This window comes from Lygodium microphyllum, chromosome 30 (assembly GCF_053477565.2).
Source record: "Lygodium microphyllum isolate KBCC chromosome 30, Lygodium_microphyllum_v1.1.10, whole genome shotgun sequence".
NCBI lineage: Eukaryota > Viridiplantae > Streptophyta > Polypodiopsida > Schizaeales > Lygodiaceae > Lygodium > Lygodium microphyllum.
The window spans coordinates 60,607,885-60,626,581 of record NC_141164.1 but is presented as its reverse complement, the minus strand read 5'-3'; the positions used below and the strand labels follow the sequence as shown (position 1 = coordinate 60,626,581).

Sequence of the window (18,697 nt, the reverse complement as noted above, 5' to 3'; positions counted from 1 at the left end):
TTGCGTAACACGTGGCGGGAGTGATAAGGCACAGACATTCTAATGTGCCAACGGCTAAACCTGCTTTCCGACTTCAATCTTTCCAAGAGTGCAGCAGCCTCGTTTCGATGAACTAGGATATCGAAATGGCTGCTCCCAGACCTGAGGCTCTGGACTCTGTCCCACTTCAAGATGTGGCGCCATAAGTCCCCTAAAGCTCGTCTTAGGAGCTGCCCAAAGGGGCGCTCCGACAAGTTCTCAGCGCACCAAACGCACAACTTCTCAATTTCCCCGCTTGCCGTCGCTTGTCTAAGCGAAGTGTTGGTTACCGCTGCCCTTTCTGTGTTCGATCCTACCAAAGCTAACCCTGGTGTTGTGGGATGGCTTGGCTCCACCCCCTCTACATTGGCGGTACCATGGTCCGTCGTCGGGGCAGGAAGATTACCTGCCCCACTTCCGTTCCTCGTGTTGGAGCGAGTGACCACTTCGGCATATGATGCTAACGCCTGTCTTCTCCCACAATAGAAACTATTCGAATGGGCTGCATGGTGGGGTCCGACAGCATCACTGACAGGAATATAGTCGGGACCGAGCTGGCTCCCTTGAGAAGTCTCATCGCTTTGCCCTGCACTCGGAGGGTGTGCGACATCAGTGGGGTGGATCCCATTATCTTGCCTTGGCGATACCACCCTTGATGAGTCATGTGTGCCTCCGTTCCCGACACTGGTCGAGCATTGCCCCACTAAAAGAGATACTATCTCCCCATGAGCCCGTGGGGAGACAAGAGCACTGGTAACTCCCCTCGGGCCCCGGCTCAAGCCCGGTGATACACTCATTGGTCCTCCAAGTCCCCGTGTATCACCAAAGGGTCTGACGACCGGCCCACTTACATTACCCAGCCTCTGCCACGGTACCGGAATAACAGCACTGAGGGTGGCCCCTAGCGTCGCGGAGCTCCCAGGGCCACCAAGAGGAAGGCTCCATGAAGAGCATATATCATTATGTGAACAATCCATGGTAGTAAAAAAAAGGAGACTACCCAGATCTTGGTCGTTTATCCGGACGGGGAGTCTCTTACGGCCGGTGACCTTGACATACTGAAGGATCAAGTTGAGGTGCATGCTCAACACCCATCCCTTGGGAGGTCAGGGCCTGGTGGGAGCGCCTACGCTTCATCCTCCCAGTTTTGCCCCTACTCTTCGGAGACAGACGGTGCTACGCGGGTCCTACCATCCTGCCTTGGGCCTTCCAACTTCCGTGGTGTTCCACTCACTTGAGTAATATAGTCTCCTGTGGGAGTCGTGGGTATTACCACTCCTCTCTATTGGAGACCCAACGGCATCGGAGAGGTTAGCCACCTCAAGGAGACAATCTTTCCCCTTAGGGTCCCATAAGGGTGCAGGGTGAGGACTAAAGTGGTCTTGTCTGCTACATTCCCGCGGGCCTTCCTAATCCGCTGCGTGGTCCCTCCCAGGACCTTCACGAATCGTCCACATGATGCATTCCTTCCGTATCAATACAAGCCGCACTTGGTTCCCAGTCGCGAGCTGGTCTCGTTGAGATGGTGAGGGCCCTGCAACTACTTGGCATATCAAGTTTGCTGCACAACTCCTTCACTTGTCGTTACTCATCCCCCCTTAGGCTTCTGACTCCTCATGACGAGACCCTTCCGCAGAAGGGTCCCAAGTCATTTGCAGTCCCACTAAGGGGGGGAAAGCAAGACTGACAAATCATCTTTGCCCCATTAGGAAGATCCAAGCCCACAACATCACCATCAGAAGCATCTATCCCATGCCATGAGGTGGCCCTAAAGGATAACAATGCAGTGTGAGGCGAACACAGTGAAAAGGATAAATATCTTTAAGGAGTGAATTCCACACTGCTGGTGGAGGCCAGGCAAGTGGATGAAGCATGGCAAGCAAATTATGATCAGGGATCATGGAAGGATCGACCTTTAATGAAACTTGAGCAATGGTATTAACTTTCGAAATCGCTCAAAGACCATTTATCTTTGGAATGATCAAGAGAATTACACAGCAAGGCTGATCATACAATATTTATCAAGATAAAGGACTACCAGAGCTCAACCATCAAATGTGCAACAGAACATTTGCAAGCATGCATAAATGCCATATGGGACATTTGTAGTAGTGCATGCAAGAAGAGGAATTTGGCATACAAATGACTTGCCAAATGAGTAGTTCTGATCCCTAACAGTCATAGTTAGGTAATGGCTGAAAAATAAATTGAGCATGACTCTCAAATCTTATTTTTTTTCTGAATAGCTTGTTAATGCAACATCACCTGAGTCATCCAATGCCACTTGAACAACTTGGTTTCATGTTGGCATTAAATAGACTTCCACTGACCAAGTAACAGTATGAAAGATGCGTTGGGCGAGAGGGAAACGATGATGTCAAATACTTACGAGGATGAGACTTCACTGGCCAAGATGATAGCGTTACAAATGCTACTCCTTGCACCTATAAATCCGTCAACCTGAGTCTTCACAAAACCTTTAACACAAAACTGAATTCACAATCTGAACTGGCTCAATTTACACATTGCACAGCCTCTCCACTAAATCTCAAAGAAACAATGATTCCAAAGGTTATACCAATGTATTTTTCATCCACTTATATCAACTGTATCAAAAAACCAAACTATAAAAAATTTTAGTACTTAGATTTGCATATATTACCAGTAAAGTGTCTCAAAAAACCAAACTTTAAAAGTTTTTAGTACTTTTGATTTGCATATATTACCAGTAAAGTATCTTGAACCTTATACTTAGCTCCAATCATTTTACGATTCTCCAAAGGGGGTGGTGTAAACTCAGATATTCCTCTGTTTATCTGCGTACCACAGCAACAGCAGTTGCATAAAATCCCGAAAGAATTCAAATTGTCACTCTAAAGGAAGAACAGATTGACATTAATAAAGGGTGAGCAAAGAGTACGTAAATGTTGAGGGTTAAAATATCTCAAGACTTTACAGAGACTTGCCAAGTAGTGTCCACAGAATAGACTGAGCCAAATGCAAAGAAGAGATACCAATTAGTTGTCTAGATTATCCTTCTTTGATGTGAAAGTCCCCTGAGTTTCTATAGAAAAGCACCTCTAAAGCTGCCATCTTGATCATGGAAAACCATAATCTTGGAGGCCAACAATTAAAAGTATATTAAACCCCAAAGCATCAATTTATTCACAAACTGTGCACAGCATTTGGCTGCCATTGACCAGGTGGCTTGCTATGGCCACAACATTTTCCAATTATTGGCATAAAGCTAACGTTAAGCGAACCCACCAGTAAATTTCAGCGTACACAGCACTTGACTGTTAGCTAAGCAGGTCGATTAGCTACCACGGGCATATTTACCACAGAAGACATTCTTGGGCAGAGCACTATTGTATTGATTCATATAAGCACATCAAGCATTAACATGTGTTAACAAATTATATTTTTTTATGTTAAGGAGCCTCTACTATGGCTATTGCATTCATTGACACAAAGCACAACAAAAATTGACACGTGTGCCAACAAATTCCATCGGCTGCTTTTTGGGGGTACTTCTCACCACCATTGAAAATCTTTAACAAGCCTTTTGGGGGGGGGGGGGGGGGGGGGGCGGTGTTCGTCCCCCATCTAAAGTCATTAAAGTCTTTAAGGAAACTCTACTATGGCTATTGCATTCATTGATACAAAGCACAACAAATATAACATGTGTGCCAACAAATTCCATCAGCTGCTTTTTTGGGGGACTTCTCACCACCATCAAAAATCTTTAAGAAGCCTTGGCACTCTTTCATCAGCCTCTACTACCCTCCCCTGTCACTGTCCACATGAAAAAGGCTTCATGGTACACCGAAGTCAAAGCTGTCCCTCTCCCTTTCCCCTCCCAGCTTTGAAACCTCCTGCACCCCTTCTCTTTCACACCACCTGAAAGTACAGAGGCTGAGCAGAGCCAGTTATGCAAGCCAAAGTACTAATCTGGGGAAAAAGCAGCAAAACACTCTCGCTGACTCAACAGAGGCAAGAAACACTCAACTCACTGAGGGGAAAATGTCACTGAATAGTACTGCTACAAAAATTAGAGTATGCCATTATAAGTAGGTCGGTGTGCAGAAATAGTGGACTGGAATAAAAAGGGGCATAACCAAAATGTAGCTGAATACAATCTCAACACTATCCATTTCTAAAGATACATCAATCCATCTAAAACAATTCAAACTCAAGCCAAAACTTGTCTACATCAAACCACAACATCTCACCACTCATTAACTTGGAACAGTAACCACTCAAGATACTTGTGTTATCGATAGCATACAGAAGCGGCCATCAAAACGTGGGCTATCTTGGTAAGAAGGTCAAAAATTTATTATGATTCAATGATAGACGACAAGAAGACTAACACAAGATGAATGTTCTTTACTAGATCAAAGGCAAGTGCAACATGTTATTAAGCCTCAACAAAACGTGAAGGCAAAGTAATCAAAACCCAACAGGTAATAGCCTGTCATGAGACTTCTGTTCCATAGTCAATCTTCAAATGAACAAAGCTTCTAAACAGACGGTTTGAATGAATGCTCTTTGAAATTCACCAGTTATTTCAACGTCACATTCCACTTTCTTAATCTTAGCAAAAAATCCTCAGGTTTACAATCTGATATATCAAAAAACACTAAATTCTAAATTAATTTGAAAGCTGATTGTAACTTCAATAAAATTCAGAATCTTCAGCATCAAAACAGTATCCCTAACTTAGCTTTACAAAGCATGCAATTTCCATAAAATAACCTGATCGATAACTGATGGAAGCTGTTCTGTGAACCTTTTGAATGATTGCAAACTCTCTTCATCATATACAGGAATGATTGGAGCAGCTGCTTGTATTAGCCTTTCTAGGTAGTCTCCTGCTCAGAAAACAACAATGCAGTGCAATATGATGTATCACGAGAGTAACTGCATTCAGGAGAAAGCTATTTAGGCAGTTTTATATACATCTCTGATGTTCATTGTTCTGTATCACCAACAGCAAGAGCCTAGTGATATGCATGTGATGATAGTGAAGTTGAATGGATGGGTCTAAAACTGTGCAACCTTCTCATTCTCACAAACAAAAGGGACCATATGGACCTTCTTGGAGTGTCAGATGTGGTCACATTATCACAAAATGGCAGTACAGTGACAAAGAGTACACACGATATTTTTTTAAGAATGGGTTAACATTGAAAGAGAGAAAAGTGCTCTTTCCTGAGCTCTCATATCACCCTTCTCATTCTAGGAAATGTTACTTTATAGTCAATGGCTGCTGTGTACTTACTACCAAACAACTCCTGGTAATCATAAATTCCCAAACAAAAAAGTCCTTACCTGCATACTCTCTTGAGTAAAGCAGGTTTTATAATACCTTCTGTTTCTAACCTTTTCCCTTAGATGTGGTGCAAGGTTTTGTACATTATGTTTCGTACGTCATAGTGGGTCTTTAGCCTTTTGGGGTTTCTCACATGGTAGTATAGATATTACCAGAAGAATAGATGCATAAGTGGGTGGGTGGGGGCACTTTCACATACATGCACGCGCACATGTGTTCGTGCAAGAGATCGAAATAGGAAAAACACCACATCACATCTGCCCATTGTTTGAGATGTCTGCATGCTGATGAAGTAGTGCCACATTTACTATGGACTGCTTGGAAACTAGGCTCTTTACGGGTTAACTTTCCCAATCATTGCATGCCAAGATCAGCTTCCTTGGCCTTAACCCCTGTTCACACTCATTAATTGGTTGAAACCCTTGAAATATTTAGCCTTGGACCATGTTTGCATGTATATCTCACAGGTGTGTAATAGTTTGTACCCCCTGAACAACATGCGTGCATAATAAAATATACAGATGGCCACAGCTTTCTACTGTTTTCCGATCATGTCAATTTAATCTGTGTGACATTTCCTCCCCCTTGAGAAAAGTTTTCATCCTTGAAGACCATATTGCAAAGGTCTAACCATAAATTGGAAAACCATCTTTGAATAGTGCTTACATGCTTCCATGTTGAGCTTACTTCAAAACAGTCCTTCCACTTGACCAAACACTCCTAGTAAACAACATTCCTTGATCATTTGCTACGAACATCTAAAACCAGTCACAGAGGATGCAGGGGACGTAGGCTCAGAAGACAGGGAAAGTGTCCCAGAAAGGTTTTGTTTCCATGCAGTAGTCTATCACAAGAGGATGCATCCCAGCACTGGGGGGCAGCAGGGGGGACCTGTGGGACAGGACGCAAGGGATGCCATGTGTCATAGGGTTTGAACTGTTTGTACATTTCTTGTAGCCTTCAGTCTGAGTACTCATTATTTTTTGTTTACTGTTGGACTTCAGTCTCTATGTCATATGGCATTTATGATTCCTCAGTTTTAACTTTTACTACATTTCTCAATTTGTACTATTCTTGTAGTCTTCAATTCGAGTACTCGTTATTCAACATTTACTGTTGGACTTCACTCTTTATGTCATACAGCATTTCTCGGTCATGATTTGGCATTGACAATTGTCACTTCTACTCTTCAATTTGAGTATTCACTGTTCTGTTTCAACTTTCATGGCTCATGTTTTGTTTTAAACTTTTATATGACAGTTTTAGAAGGTTTTCGAGTTAAGCTATCATATTTGTTTAGTTTCTTTATAGAGTATTGCAATTCACATAATTTCTAGGTCCCATCCCCGTCCCCTATTTTTCTCCACCCCCCCCTGGGTCCCCTATTCCCCATCCTTGGTGACTATGTCTAAAATCCTAAAAGGAGAGACCTTGGCTAGTCTACTAAACCCTAAAGTAATGTTTCGTGGCTTCTTGGGCCTTCCAAGGATACCTTAAGTGCCCTTAGATTCATTTGGAAGCAATAAATCCTCACAAAATTCCACTATCTCATCTCCTCATACTAGAATATATGTGTCCCCGGTTTCTTTTTAAGCCTACATACATAAAACACTAGATGGATCTTACTTGTGGCAAGAAGTTGGAGCTTGTAAGATATCTCTCCTATCTTCTTAAATTTTCTGATTAGGACTGCAATATCTAGGTGAGAGTTTTGGACATTGTCCCAACTTCATGGTTTCAAACTTTTCAGGCACTTCTAAATAAAATTGCTCTCCTTTTTCAAATGCGAGACATCTTCTATGTGGATCACTCTATCCTATGCCTTCCTAATGCTACTTTGAGCAAGTTTCAACTTTCATTCATGTCTTCTGGGAAATCCAATGTTGCTTGAGTATTTTCCTTTTGCCACCCTACTATATAAGGTGCGCTAGGCTGAAACCCATTCATCAACATAAATGGACTATATCCAATGAAAGAGTTCTTGACACTAGTATATGCAAACTCTACTATAGATAAGTACTCTTTCCAATTGATCTCCTCCTCCTCCATCTCTAATTGAGTCAAAGAATCGGCTTTGGCAATCACACACTTACAAAGCATACACAAGCTTGCACTAATGAAGACAAGATCACTAGCCTTCTACACACCAAGTTTGTTTCTCTATTTAGAGGCAACGTAAGAGCTCCATAATTACTCCAAACCAGAGAGCTAAAAACCTAGCTCAAAATGCAAACTGCTAACCACTAATGCTCAGGCCATAGCAACCAAAAACGTCAGAAATGTTTAGAAACGAAACATTAGAAACATGTTTCATAGGTTTCTTTCAAGAGGGGTAAAATAAGAAGTACTGCATCAGCCTCCATTCTTTGTCTTTTTCCGCAACCAGAAACAAATATCAAGTTGGCCCCACCAACAATGGAGGCATTAATCGAAGATCGGTCTATGTTGGGGGCTCCATCATGAGTAGGCACAGGTATCGACGAGCCGCCTCCTCTAGTAGATCCCCCTCTCATCTTGGTGAGAATCTCATCCAGGATGTTTTGGGGGATATCCCTACATGGATTGACTTGCCCCCAATCTTTCAAAATTGTTGAAGTCAAGTCGTGCCACTTATATAGCACTTCCCCCAATACTTGCACATCCAATGGTGGGAGTTGGATTTCTTTGTGTCCTCCTTCACATGGATGGCGCACAAGGTATACACCTCATGCTTCTCATGGATCATGATGCAGATGAATGCTTGAGTGTTAAGCTCATGAAAGTGTATGGATACCCAAATTTCTAACATGGTATCAGTGCCAGCAATATTCTTGCCTAAACTAAGCTCCTCATTACTCAATGCTTCTCTCCCAGTCTTATCATGGATTCAAAGACCAACAAGTTTGATGGAATAGCCCTCCATACTTGGCATGTAAAGATGGCGGGCTACCCCATGAACATGAGTGGATACCAAAAATTCCAACACCCCCATAAACATTGCCATTACATATAGTTCTTAAGATATCCTCTTCAAATTCTCCAAGTGAGAGGCTAAGCATAGTTGTTTATGCTCAATGGCAAGCACACAGTGTGACTCTCAATAGAAAAGAGAACTCGGGCACAAAAGATTCAATGTATTTTAATCCTGATGTAATGAGAGTGGTTTGTCGTTGTAGCACTTTGTTGGACAAAGATAATTGAGGTCCAGATGATGTGGAAGCTTTTGCACATTGATCTTCTTTAGGGCGGATAATAGTGTCCTCATAGGAGACACATGAAGCTCGTTGCCATGCACCTTTGTTGAAGTCCCTCCCTTGCATATAGCATGTAAACATATCCTTCTCTTAGTCATAATGACCCCAAGTTGTGCTCTTTTAGATGTGCTTCTTGGTCCTCACATGCACATGTTGTTGGTGATGAGAATGCAAAAGAGGGTGTTGTGCTTAGTAGAGCACATGAGCATAGGCTTCAACCTTCTATTAGCTAATTCAAATCTTTAGATAATGTGAACAAGGGATAAGTACTTCTTGGTGTGAATAAAGGGCTTATAAGCATGAAGGTTTAAACAGCTTAGAAGACTTATAAGCCCTCTTAAAGCTTATCACAGCATCAACAAATTTAGATGTCACATTGCATTTTTTGTTGGATTGATTATCCACCAAATGTTGTGTGATCAATGCTGATGGGGCCAAGAGTTGAGCTATGATTGCTTCTATAATGTCCGTTGGGCAGTTGGGGCCGTGAACCTTGTCATATTGAACCTATTGTTGATGTTGGATGATGCTGAAGGCTTATGGACTATGTTTAAGCATTAGATTTAGGCTCTAGTTTTTTTTTGGAAAGTAAGCTCCCTGCCGTCGCATTGCTGCCCACCATCGTGCCTCCCCCTCCCTCTTGTCGCGCCATCACGCCTTCCCCCCCTCCTGCCCGCCATCGCGCCTCCCTCCTTCCTCTTGCCCGCCATCGCGCCTTCCCCCCTCCCTCCTCTCGCGCAGCGCTCCCTCACCCTCTTGATGTGCTGCGCCCCCCCTTCCCATCAGCTCCTTCTCCTTATGCTCTCCCCCCCCCCCACCCCCCCTGCCCTAGTGGCTGCCAGGCAACCTCCTTCTCATGCTTCCCCTGCCATAGTGGCCGCTAGAAAACCCCTACGCTGCCCCACGCCTATAACTGCCCCCCCCCCACACTGCCCCCGCCTCCCTCGCCTTGCAGCCCCGTTTGGCCCTTCTGCCTGAGGATCTATTTCACCGTCCCTCCGCACTCCCCCCCCCCCCCCCCCCCGCCTCGATACGAGCTGGATTACAGCAGGGTCCAACTCTTCCCCCACCGTGTAAACAAACTTCTCCCACCCACCCCCCTCTTCCTCCTTGCCATCGTTTCACCTCCCCTCCAGTTGCTCCCTTCCTCTACAGGAACATACCCCCCCCCTTCTCCGACAACGCAGCAGCGTGAGTGGTAGGTCCTTAGTTGGGACGCGCAATGGAAACCTCTGGTCAGACGCCGGCACATTCTACGAGTGCCCCCCAGTCAAACACCTTGCGCATCATCCTCTCTGAGGAACAGCTCTTGGGCAGCAACGCGAAAGAGACAGCGATCTTTGGTCAGGTCGTTGGACACTCCCCATCGAGAGCCCAGCTGCAGGACTGGCTCCACTCCACACTGCGCATTGGCACAGCGCAGATCTTGGAGGCAGTGCTAATGGCTCGAGGGATCTTCATGGTTCGACTCACCTCGTGAGTTGGTGGAGAGCTCGCCCTATGCCTCCACGAAGGGGGTCATCTACATGGTTCCTTGGTATAGCGGCTTCACAGTGGAGTAGAGGAGTTGAAGAGTCAGGTGGCAGACTACATCTCCCAATGGATGGGGGAAGAAGGACAAGCACTGTTTGCACAGTAATGGCCTAGTAGCATGATGGACATTAACTGGTGGGCTGGTGCCGAGGTCCCACACTTGAGCATTATCTTTCGAGCCCCTCCACAGTGGAGGGCTCCGAGGAATGTGATCGAGTGGCCCCTAGCACAGGTGGCCCGTTTCTACCAATGCAGGGAGTCACGACTCTCAGCGTGGCTGATAGATGCACTGATTGTACCACCTGGAGCATCTATCACCCCTATGGTCCCCGGTTGAGGGCCACCATAGGGGATTGGAATTCGCTATCCAAACCTGCGGCAAAGCGTACCTGCATGCTCCATAGTTTCTCATCCTCATCAGCAGCTTCCACACCGAACAGATGTCTGTTCGGTCAGTCACAGGTTTCCCCATGAGCTTACACCTTGCATCCTGGAATGTGAATAGCCTCCACTACAGTGGGGCTCGTGGATCCAGGAAGTTGATTTTTCGGTAGGAGCTGCAACCTGCCCTTGCCAGATGGATCGACATTTTAATCTTACAGGAGCATAAGCTCACCCCCTTCCAAGCCCAACGGGTAGGGAAGGTACTCCCAAGCAGCTCGCACACTTACTGGGAGCGCGCCATAGGCGCCCACGGCAGGAGTGGAGGCGTATGCACCTCTATTGGCCTGAGTCTCACCGCCTGCGTACAAGACCACGGGACAATAGTAGCAAGGAGGGTTCTATGGATCAGATTGGATATTGGGGACTCGTGCCTGGAAGTCATCAACGTCTATGCCCCTACGGAGGTTAGGGCACGCAACAGGTTCTGGGTGGAGATCGCGGATGGACTCCCAATGGTGGACTCCTGGATCGTTGGAGGAGACTTCAACAACCTGGAGGCTTTGGAGAACCAACAAAGCATAGGCAAAAACTATCAAGGCATGACCAGGGAGAAGCAAGAGGCATGGGAGGTATTTCTATTGGCAGTAGGTGCACATGACGCCTGGAGAGACCCTGCCTTCCACAAGAGGGAGAGGTCGCTGGACTTCTCTTGTAGATACAGGCAGCTAGGTGGAGTCCTACTGGAGCGGTTGGACAGGTTTTATGTGGGAGAGTGGGGAGGCTCTCGTGAGGGCCAGAGTGGGCAGTTGACGGGCACCACTTTGTCTGATCATTGCCCGGTTCTCCTGACACTAGATCCCCCGGCATCTACCCTAGACACTCGATCCTGTCGAATCCCTGACTCGATCTATAGGAGGGAGAAGGTAACAAGGCAGATAGAGCAGCTTTGGACTAGGGAGTGGGGCAGGAGGGACTGGATCGCAGAGGAGGTTGCAAAGATCCTAGCTGAGTCGAGCAGAATCTACCAAGAGGCAGCCATACAAGCTAGGCAGCAGAGCTGGGAGGAGGAGAGAGCGCTCCAGCGGGACCTTCCAGCCACATAGAGATTACTACAGGAGGCACCAGGGGACCCCACCCTCCACGCACAAAAGGTGAGAGTGCAAGCAGCCATTGCTGCCCTAGAGGACAAGCGTTCTGAGTTCTCTTTCCGCACCTCAACAGCTTTTTGGGCACGAAAGGGGGACATGATGTGCAGGGAGTTTTTCCAAGTGCACCAGCCTCGCACCTCAGGAGTGTAGATACGCAGCCTTCGAGATTAGTATGGGAGGACTCATTCAAGCCCAGACGAGGTGATGGAGATTGCCACTGATTACTTCAGGAGCCTTTTCCAGCAGGAGATAGCCTCAGCTAGAGGACAGCGATGTAGGCAGCAAGTCTGGGATCACATCTCGTCCCTTGTCACAGAGGAGATGGGACGCCCCCTCCTAGCCCCCTTCACAGAGAAGGAACTAGAGGAGGCTTTCCATATACAGGACGGGCAGAAATGCCCAAGAGAGGATGGCCTCTCTAAGGCCTTCTTTACTACCTCCTGGGAAGTGGTGAAGGACCCCCTACTGATGGCCTTACAAGAGATCTTCACTTCAGGACAGATGCCAGGGAGCCTTTCGGCAGGCCTCATCAGTCTTCTCCCAAAAGGAGGAGACCAATTGGAGCTTTCCCAATGGAGACCGATCACCTTATTGTCAGTGGCCTATAAGGCACTGGCAAAGATGATTCGTAGGCGACTACGCCCCGTGCTGCCAGACATCATCCATGATACACAGACAGGCTTTGTCCAGGATAGGAGTATCCTAGACAATGTATTCACCTTCTTTGAGGCGACAAAGTGGGCTCAGCACAGTGGGCAAAGATTGGCCGTACTACTCTTGGATTTCGAGAAAGCTTATGATAAGGTGGACTGGGATTTCCTAGATGGCACCATGGTAAGGTTGGGTTTCCCCCAGGCTTGGATTCGCGGAGTCGCCGCACTTTACAAATCGGCCACCAATAGGGTTCTCATAGGTGGTAGGCGAAGGGAGGAGTTTCGGCTGGAGAGATCAGTCCGGCAGGGCTGCCCCCTAGCCTCGTACGTGTTCCTACTCTTTGCAAAGGCGATGTCTCACTTCCTCAGGTCCCGTGTGAGCGGATTATGCAGCCTCTGACTTCCCGTGAGAGAGGAGACTGAGTTGCTAGACTCAGAGTATGCAGATGATACAGCACTCTACATAGAGGACGATGAGTTGATGTTGGAGAGAGTGAGGCTAGCTCTTGATGTGTTCTACCGCAACAGGAGCAAAAATCAACTGGCGAAAGTCGGTTGGTTTCCTCACAAACCCAGACTCTAGCACGGAGTGGGGCGTCCACCTAGGATTTAGATGGGTGAGCAGAGGGCAGACCATCCGGTACCTAGGGTTCCAGGTGGCACTCGACATCACTCCCGCCCAGCAGTTTCTTCCAGTCCTCGATTCTATTCGGAGAGGAAGCTAACTTACTAGAGCACGGCTCGCCTCTCACTAGCCGGCCAAGCCCTGGTGGTAAACCGGGTCCTCCTAGCGACGGCCTGATACATCACCTCTTGTTGGTTCTTTTCCTCATCCTGCGTAGTGCAGCTTCGCCGCCTAGTGCAAAACTTCCTTTGGTCCGGCTTATCTGATGAGAATCCTATTGATTTGCTTATTAAAAGTCCCTTAACAGAACATTATGCCTTCCTTAGAAAGATGGTGGACATAGGATAAGATGATGTCTTTCCTCATCCTGTTGTACTTTATGTACATTTGTACATTGTCACTTTTTTCTTATTCTCTCCTCAAGAGGCACATTCACCTTTAAGTGGGAATTTGTTGGGGGTTTCTTACTAAAAGTCCCTCAACGGAACGTTTTGCCTTCCTTAGGAAGATGATGGGCATAGGACAAGATGATGTCTTTCCTCATCTTATTGTACTTTATGTATACTTTGTCACTTTTTTCTTGTTCTCTCCTCACTAGATGCACATTCAATTTTAAGTGAAAGGTTGTTAGGGATAAAGGTGCATGTGCCTATGTTGCTCATGTATTTACTACACTTACAGTACCGGTTAAATTTGAGGTGGTCCTCTTGTTTCCCATCCCACGAGAGCTATCATGGCTTAGCCTAGAATATGCATAAGTTTTGCAATCCAAATAATCAAATGTCTTTTCCAAGTCTAGCTAGAGTAAGACCACCTTCTAATTAGAATGCTTGGCATAGTCAATCCCTATTTATACATTTAGTACACTATGCAATATATTCTTGCTCTTGATGAACCCATACTGAGTGGGGTGCACAATCTTAGGGAGGCACTTTGTGGAGGTGACATGCCAAGACTCTGGAGAAGATTTTATACATTGACCACATTAGGGTGATGGGCCTCCAATGCTGCAGCATGAAGAGAGAAGGCACTTTTAGAATCAATTTAATGACTCCCTACTTCCATGATGTTGGCATAAATCATGTTTCCCAAGCCCGCCAGCACATGACGGTCAAGGGTTGCACTAGACTAGTCGTATAAGTATTAACAAACTCATTAGTGAGGCCATCCTAGGCAAGACTTTTATCCATGGGTAAATGCACTAATACATCAATCACCCCATCCTCATAGATTTCACTTTTCCAAGGCATCATGGATGTCGGGCAAAGCCACACAAGCATCTGTGCAAAAGGGGTGTGAGTCGAGTCAAGAAGGTCTAGAAAATAGTTTTGGCACATTTGAACAATAGACTTTGGATCCATGACCATGTTGCCCTCTAGGTTCTAGAGTCTAACCATATTCTTAGGTGCAAGGGAAGGGTGTAAACCTCAAGAGAATTTATGGGTCTTGCAAGAGGCATCTTACAAGTTTTCAATTAGAGATTTCAATTTTGCTTGCTGGTAAGTCTTAACTAGAAGTACAAAATAAGATTAACCAATCTTGTGGCCAAGAGGGGCAAAACCTATCATCTAGTGACCCAAAAAGTAGTGAACAAACCAAGGCTAGGAGTTCCTCTACTGTTTACCAGTGCTATTTCAAACTGCCAGAAGGAGATAGACCATCAGCCGATGATCTGGAAACCCCAGGTCAAAGATTGGGAAGGGGCTCATATTGGCGAGTGCCCCCACATCCAGTGGGCTGGTTGGGAGGCCGGCCCGGCTTGTAACATCAGGACATGGCGGGAGGTATACAGGATGGCAGACGAGGAGGTGCTGCAGCGAGTTTCAGGCTACCAGAGAGGAGTGGAGATGAGGCGAAGGGAGATAGACACAGCAATACCTCCAGAGTGGCTTGCTCCCCCGATACGAGTGCCAATAGAGCCTGGGGAGGTATGGGCCGCCAGATTTTCACCAACAGGTATCCCCCTACAGGTAGCAAGTAGAGTGGGTGGCACCCTGCAAGGGACTTTCTTCACCGTTCAGGAGGGGGGGTGTCTAGCCCTTGATAGAGGGCAACAGGATGAGGGGATAGCTGCCCTTTCATGGAGGAGGATTCGGGTGGTGGGCCTTCAAGGGAAGACATGGTGATTGGACCCCTATGTTTTCTGGAAGAAGCTCAGGGAGTGGCGCCTTTGGATCTGGGAGGGCAGACCACTTGATGAGCTGGAGTGGGATCCAGGAGAGTGGCTATGGCTGACCACTGCAGTCGCCACGAAGCCACCCAGGTTCCTAGAGTACACTGCCAGGATTGGCAGACACGTACTGATGCAGGAGGATATGGATTGGGCGCCGTCACGTAGCAGGCACTGGGCGGAGCATAGCATCACGGAGCCGTTCCGACGAACCTTCTGGCGCCGCCTATGGGATAGCTGGAGGCTAAGGAGGGTATCGTACTTCTTATGGCTGGTGGTACATGGAGGCTTGGCGGTGGGAAGTTGGCTTGCCTAGATGCAAAAGGAGAAAGGTTGTAAGTGTTGCGCACAACAACCTCTAGAAACCCCAAAGCACTGCCTTTGGTCATGTTAGGAGGCGCAGCTCGTGTGGAGAGGAGCATGCCGCATCCTCCGCCGTACAGCACCCAGCCTTGGATATCTCATGGGGAGCCTTCTGTTGGCAGGCAGTCAGCCAAGGCCGTCACCTTTTGTATGAGGCCGGGATGCAGGACACGATATTCATCATTGAGGCAGGATCGTGCACAGTGGTCGGGTTGGAGGCTCTACCCATCCGCTAGGTACTGTAGTCCACAGCAGACCGCTCTGAGATATGGGAGATCATAGGGAGTCTTACTGGATGGCATATCTGGAAGGCACGGTGTCAAGAGACTTTCGACGGAGAGAGGCTTTCAGCACAGGAGACCCTAGCTGAGCTCTGGACCTCCATCATCCACTCCCTCCGCGGTCGTTGGGATCAAGTGCAGGGCGAATCCAGGGCTCGTCAGGAGCTCCGTGGCCACTTTATGCATACCTGGGGCGGCCAAGACCTATTTTTCGTAATGCAGGCAAGCAGCCCCAGATGACGATATACCCCCTCCATGGCTTCTTGCCCCCATCCCCCCCACACCGCCCCGAGAGGCTTGTAATCATGATGTATTTGTGTTTCAGCTCCAGCTAGTCTGTCGAGCACGAGCACTCCGTTGTAATCATTTTCTTTGAGTAATATAATCAGCCACATTTTATTTGCAAAAAAAAAAAAAAGATTTAGGCTCTAGTATTTAAAACTTAAAAGTAGCTTGTATTAAAATGAAGTATACTTACCTTGGATCCTCAGTATCAAGGACTTTCAACGCCTTGATCTTCTCAATGGCTTCTCTCATGAAGTGAATCAAAAGCCTCAAGGTAGCACCCTCCATTTCAGTTATGTGCAGTACCCTATACAAGGGGGTAATTGCTATGACCAAGGGCTGCATATCATGCGAAATTGAAACTGTTTCTCTCAAGCAAGCCTTTGAATGGCTTTTCTCTCTTTCACACTTCAAAGTAGCTCCTCCTCCATCCATGCCTTGGAAGTCATCCAAGACTATGGCTTGCTGTGTTTTTTTGGGTGCGTCATGCCAACAAAACCGGTCTTGGAGAGCTACTTTAACTCTACGTCACTGTACACATGGAAGATGGCCCAAGACTTTCACCTTCTTTGTGATTAAATTCATAATAAGGCAAGTATCTGCAACAATTTTCTTTATCCAATCAAGTGTCCCAACATCTTCCATGAGAAATTTGATGCAATGCGAGGCACATGGAATCCAAACAATGGACGGGAATTCTGCCCCTAGCAAGCATCCCATCCTCTGACAATTAGATGCATTGTCAGCGACTAGTTGCACCACATTGGCCACACCAATCTACATGGCATGATTGAGATAGAATCTAAAAGAGGCTTTGAGTATGTGAATCATGAATGAGGAGATTATAGATAGAACTTAAAAGAGCTAGAAGAACAAGAAGTAATATAAAAAATGAAACATAAAATGAACTAAAAGATAGAATTTGATTTCGAAGACTTCTCTCAATAATATCTTGCTGTAGATGTTTTCACATAGAGATTTATGATTGAGATAGAATCTAAAAAAGAGGCATTGAGATACGTGAATCATGAATCAGCAGATTATAGATAGAACTTAAAAGAGCTAGAAGAATAACAAGTAATATAAAAACTAAAACATAAAATGAACTAAAAGATAGAATTTGATTTCAAAGACTTATCTCAATAATATCTTGCCGTTTATATTTCCATATGAAAGCCCCATTGTTCTTCTTTCTCTTTACACAACAAGAATGTTGATGATGCCTCATTTCTTTCTATGGCTCTATCCATCCGAAAGTATGGTGCAACTGTAATTTACCCATCTTGCATGCATAAGCTCAAGAGACTTATTGATTCTCTCCCTCTCCTCCTCAAGCTTTTTGGTTCGCATGTGGTTGTAGATGACCCTATATCACCCTACATGGACCAACCATGGCAATGGCTTTGACCATCTCTTTTCATCAATCTACTCGAAGTAAATTGAAAGGAAGATTCCACTCAATGATAGTGCATGCAATCTCTACCTCGCATCCCTTTGCCTCTCTTTGAGGACAAATAAAGGATTGGAACTACCTTCTATAGCTTATTGTAGAAGAGTTTTCCTATTGGGTCTTTGTCTTCCAATGGTGGTGGCAGAAAAAGCATCTACCTCATGTTAGGGGTGGCAACCTTCTCTTAAACCTTAACAATGCCCAATGAGACATTGCCGCTTTAATTGAAGAGGGGAGAGTATTTCTTCGTGATCTCATAAGCTAGGGATTGGGGGATCTGGGGACATGGGCCGCATTGACTATCCACCTTGGTTAAGTTAATGATAAACCTCATGATGCCACTTGTCGTGGTCTCCCACAAAACTTGCAAGTCCATAGGAAGCAATTTAACTTGGCCATGGCCTTGCCCATGGCCTTCTCAAGATTTGTGGCATATAGACCAAAAGGTTCATGAAGAGGATTAGGCATCAAGGAGAAGAGGGAGGAGAAAGGAGGAGAGGGAGGGGGAAAGGGAGAGGGAGATGGAGATGGAGATAGATAGATAGATAGAAGAGGAAGAGATGTGGCTGAAAAGTTGGAGAGGGAGGGAAAGAGGGAGAGGGAGAGTAGGTTAAAGTGGGAGAGGAAGGAGAGGGAGAAGAGGGACACAAAGAGGCAGAGGGAGAGGGAGAGGAAGAGGAAGAGGAAGAGGGAGTGTAGGTTGAAGTGTAGATGAGGCTTTAATGGAAGGTGGATAAGGCTTGAGCTCAAGAGAGGGAGATGGAAGAAGATGAAGGCAGAAGAAGATAATGAGCTGCAAGGAAGGGCTACCCTTTTATTAGGGATTTGGGCTTAGTTGAGAGAGAAGTTTGAATGAGAAGTGGAAGGTGATATTTGGAAGAGAAAGAGCGGGTAGGAGAGCAAGAAACAATAGCTGCATAACAGTCGCATAACTCTTTACAATGGCCACTTTTTTCAAACAAGGCACAACGGTCACATCCAACGGTCCACAAGCAGAGCGCACATGATCCTAAATGTTACCATATGGAACAGTACCATACTGAACATTCCATACACTCATGGAATGCAACACTAACTTCGAAGAAAGACAAAGAGCCCTAAATTCATACGAAATTTTGAAAAAAAAAAAACAATAAAAATTGAAGTGCCTCAAATTGTATATACCCCTCTTTGGAAGAAAAGTTAACTCTAGTTAACTAAGGTTTTTAAAAAACCTTAC

The 18,697-nt window shown here is 46.0% G+C and overlaps 1 protein-coding gene across 1 annotated transcript in view; it reads right to left on the bottom strand.

The window, feature by feature from the left end:
* The window catches only part of LOC148009904 (initiation factor 4F subunit (DUF1350)), a 140,852-nt gene that overhangs the window by 23,168 nt on the left and 98,987 nt on the right, over positions 1–18,697 (bottom strand). The window contains exons 6-7 of the mRNA XM_087672499.1: positions 4,777–4,892; positions 2,745–2,834 (exon numbers count right to left, since the gene is read on the bottom strand). Coding sequence (XP_087528625.1) covers positions 2,745–2,834; positions 4,777–4,892 — 206 coding nt within the window. The remainder of the gene's footprint in view (positions 1–2,744; positions 2,835–4,776; positions 4,893–18,697) is intronic.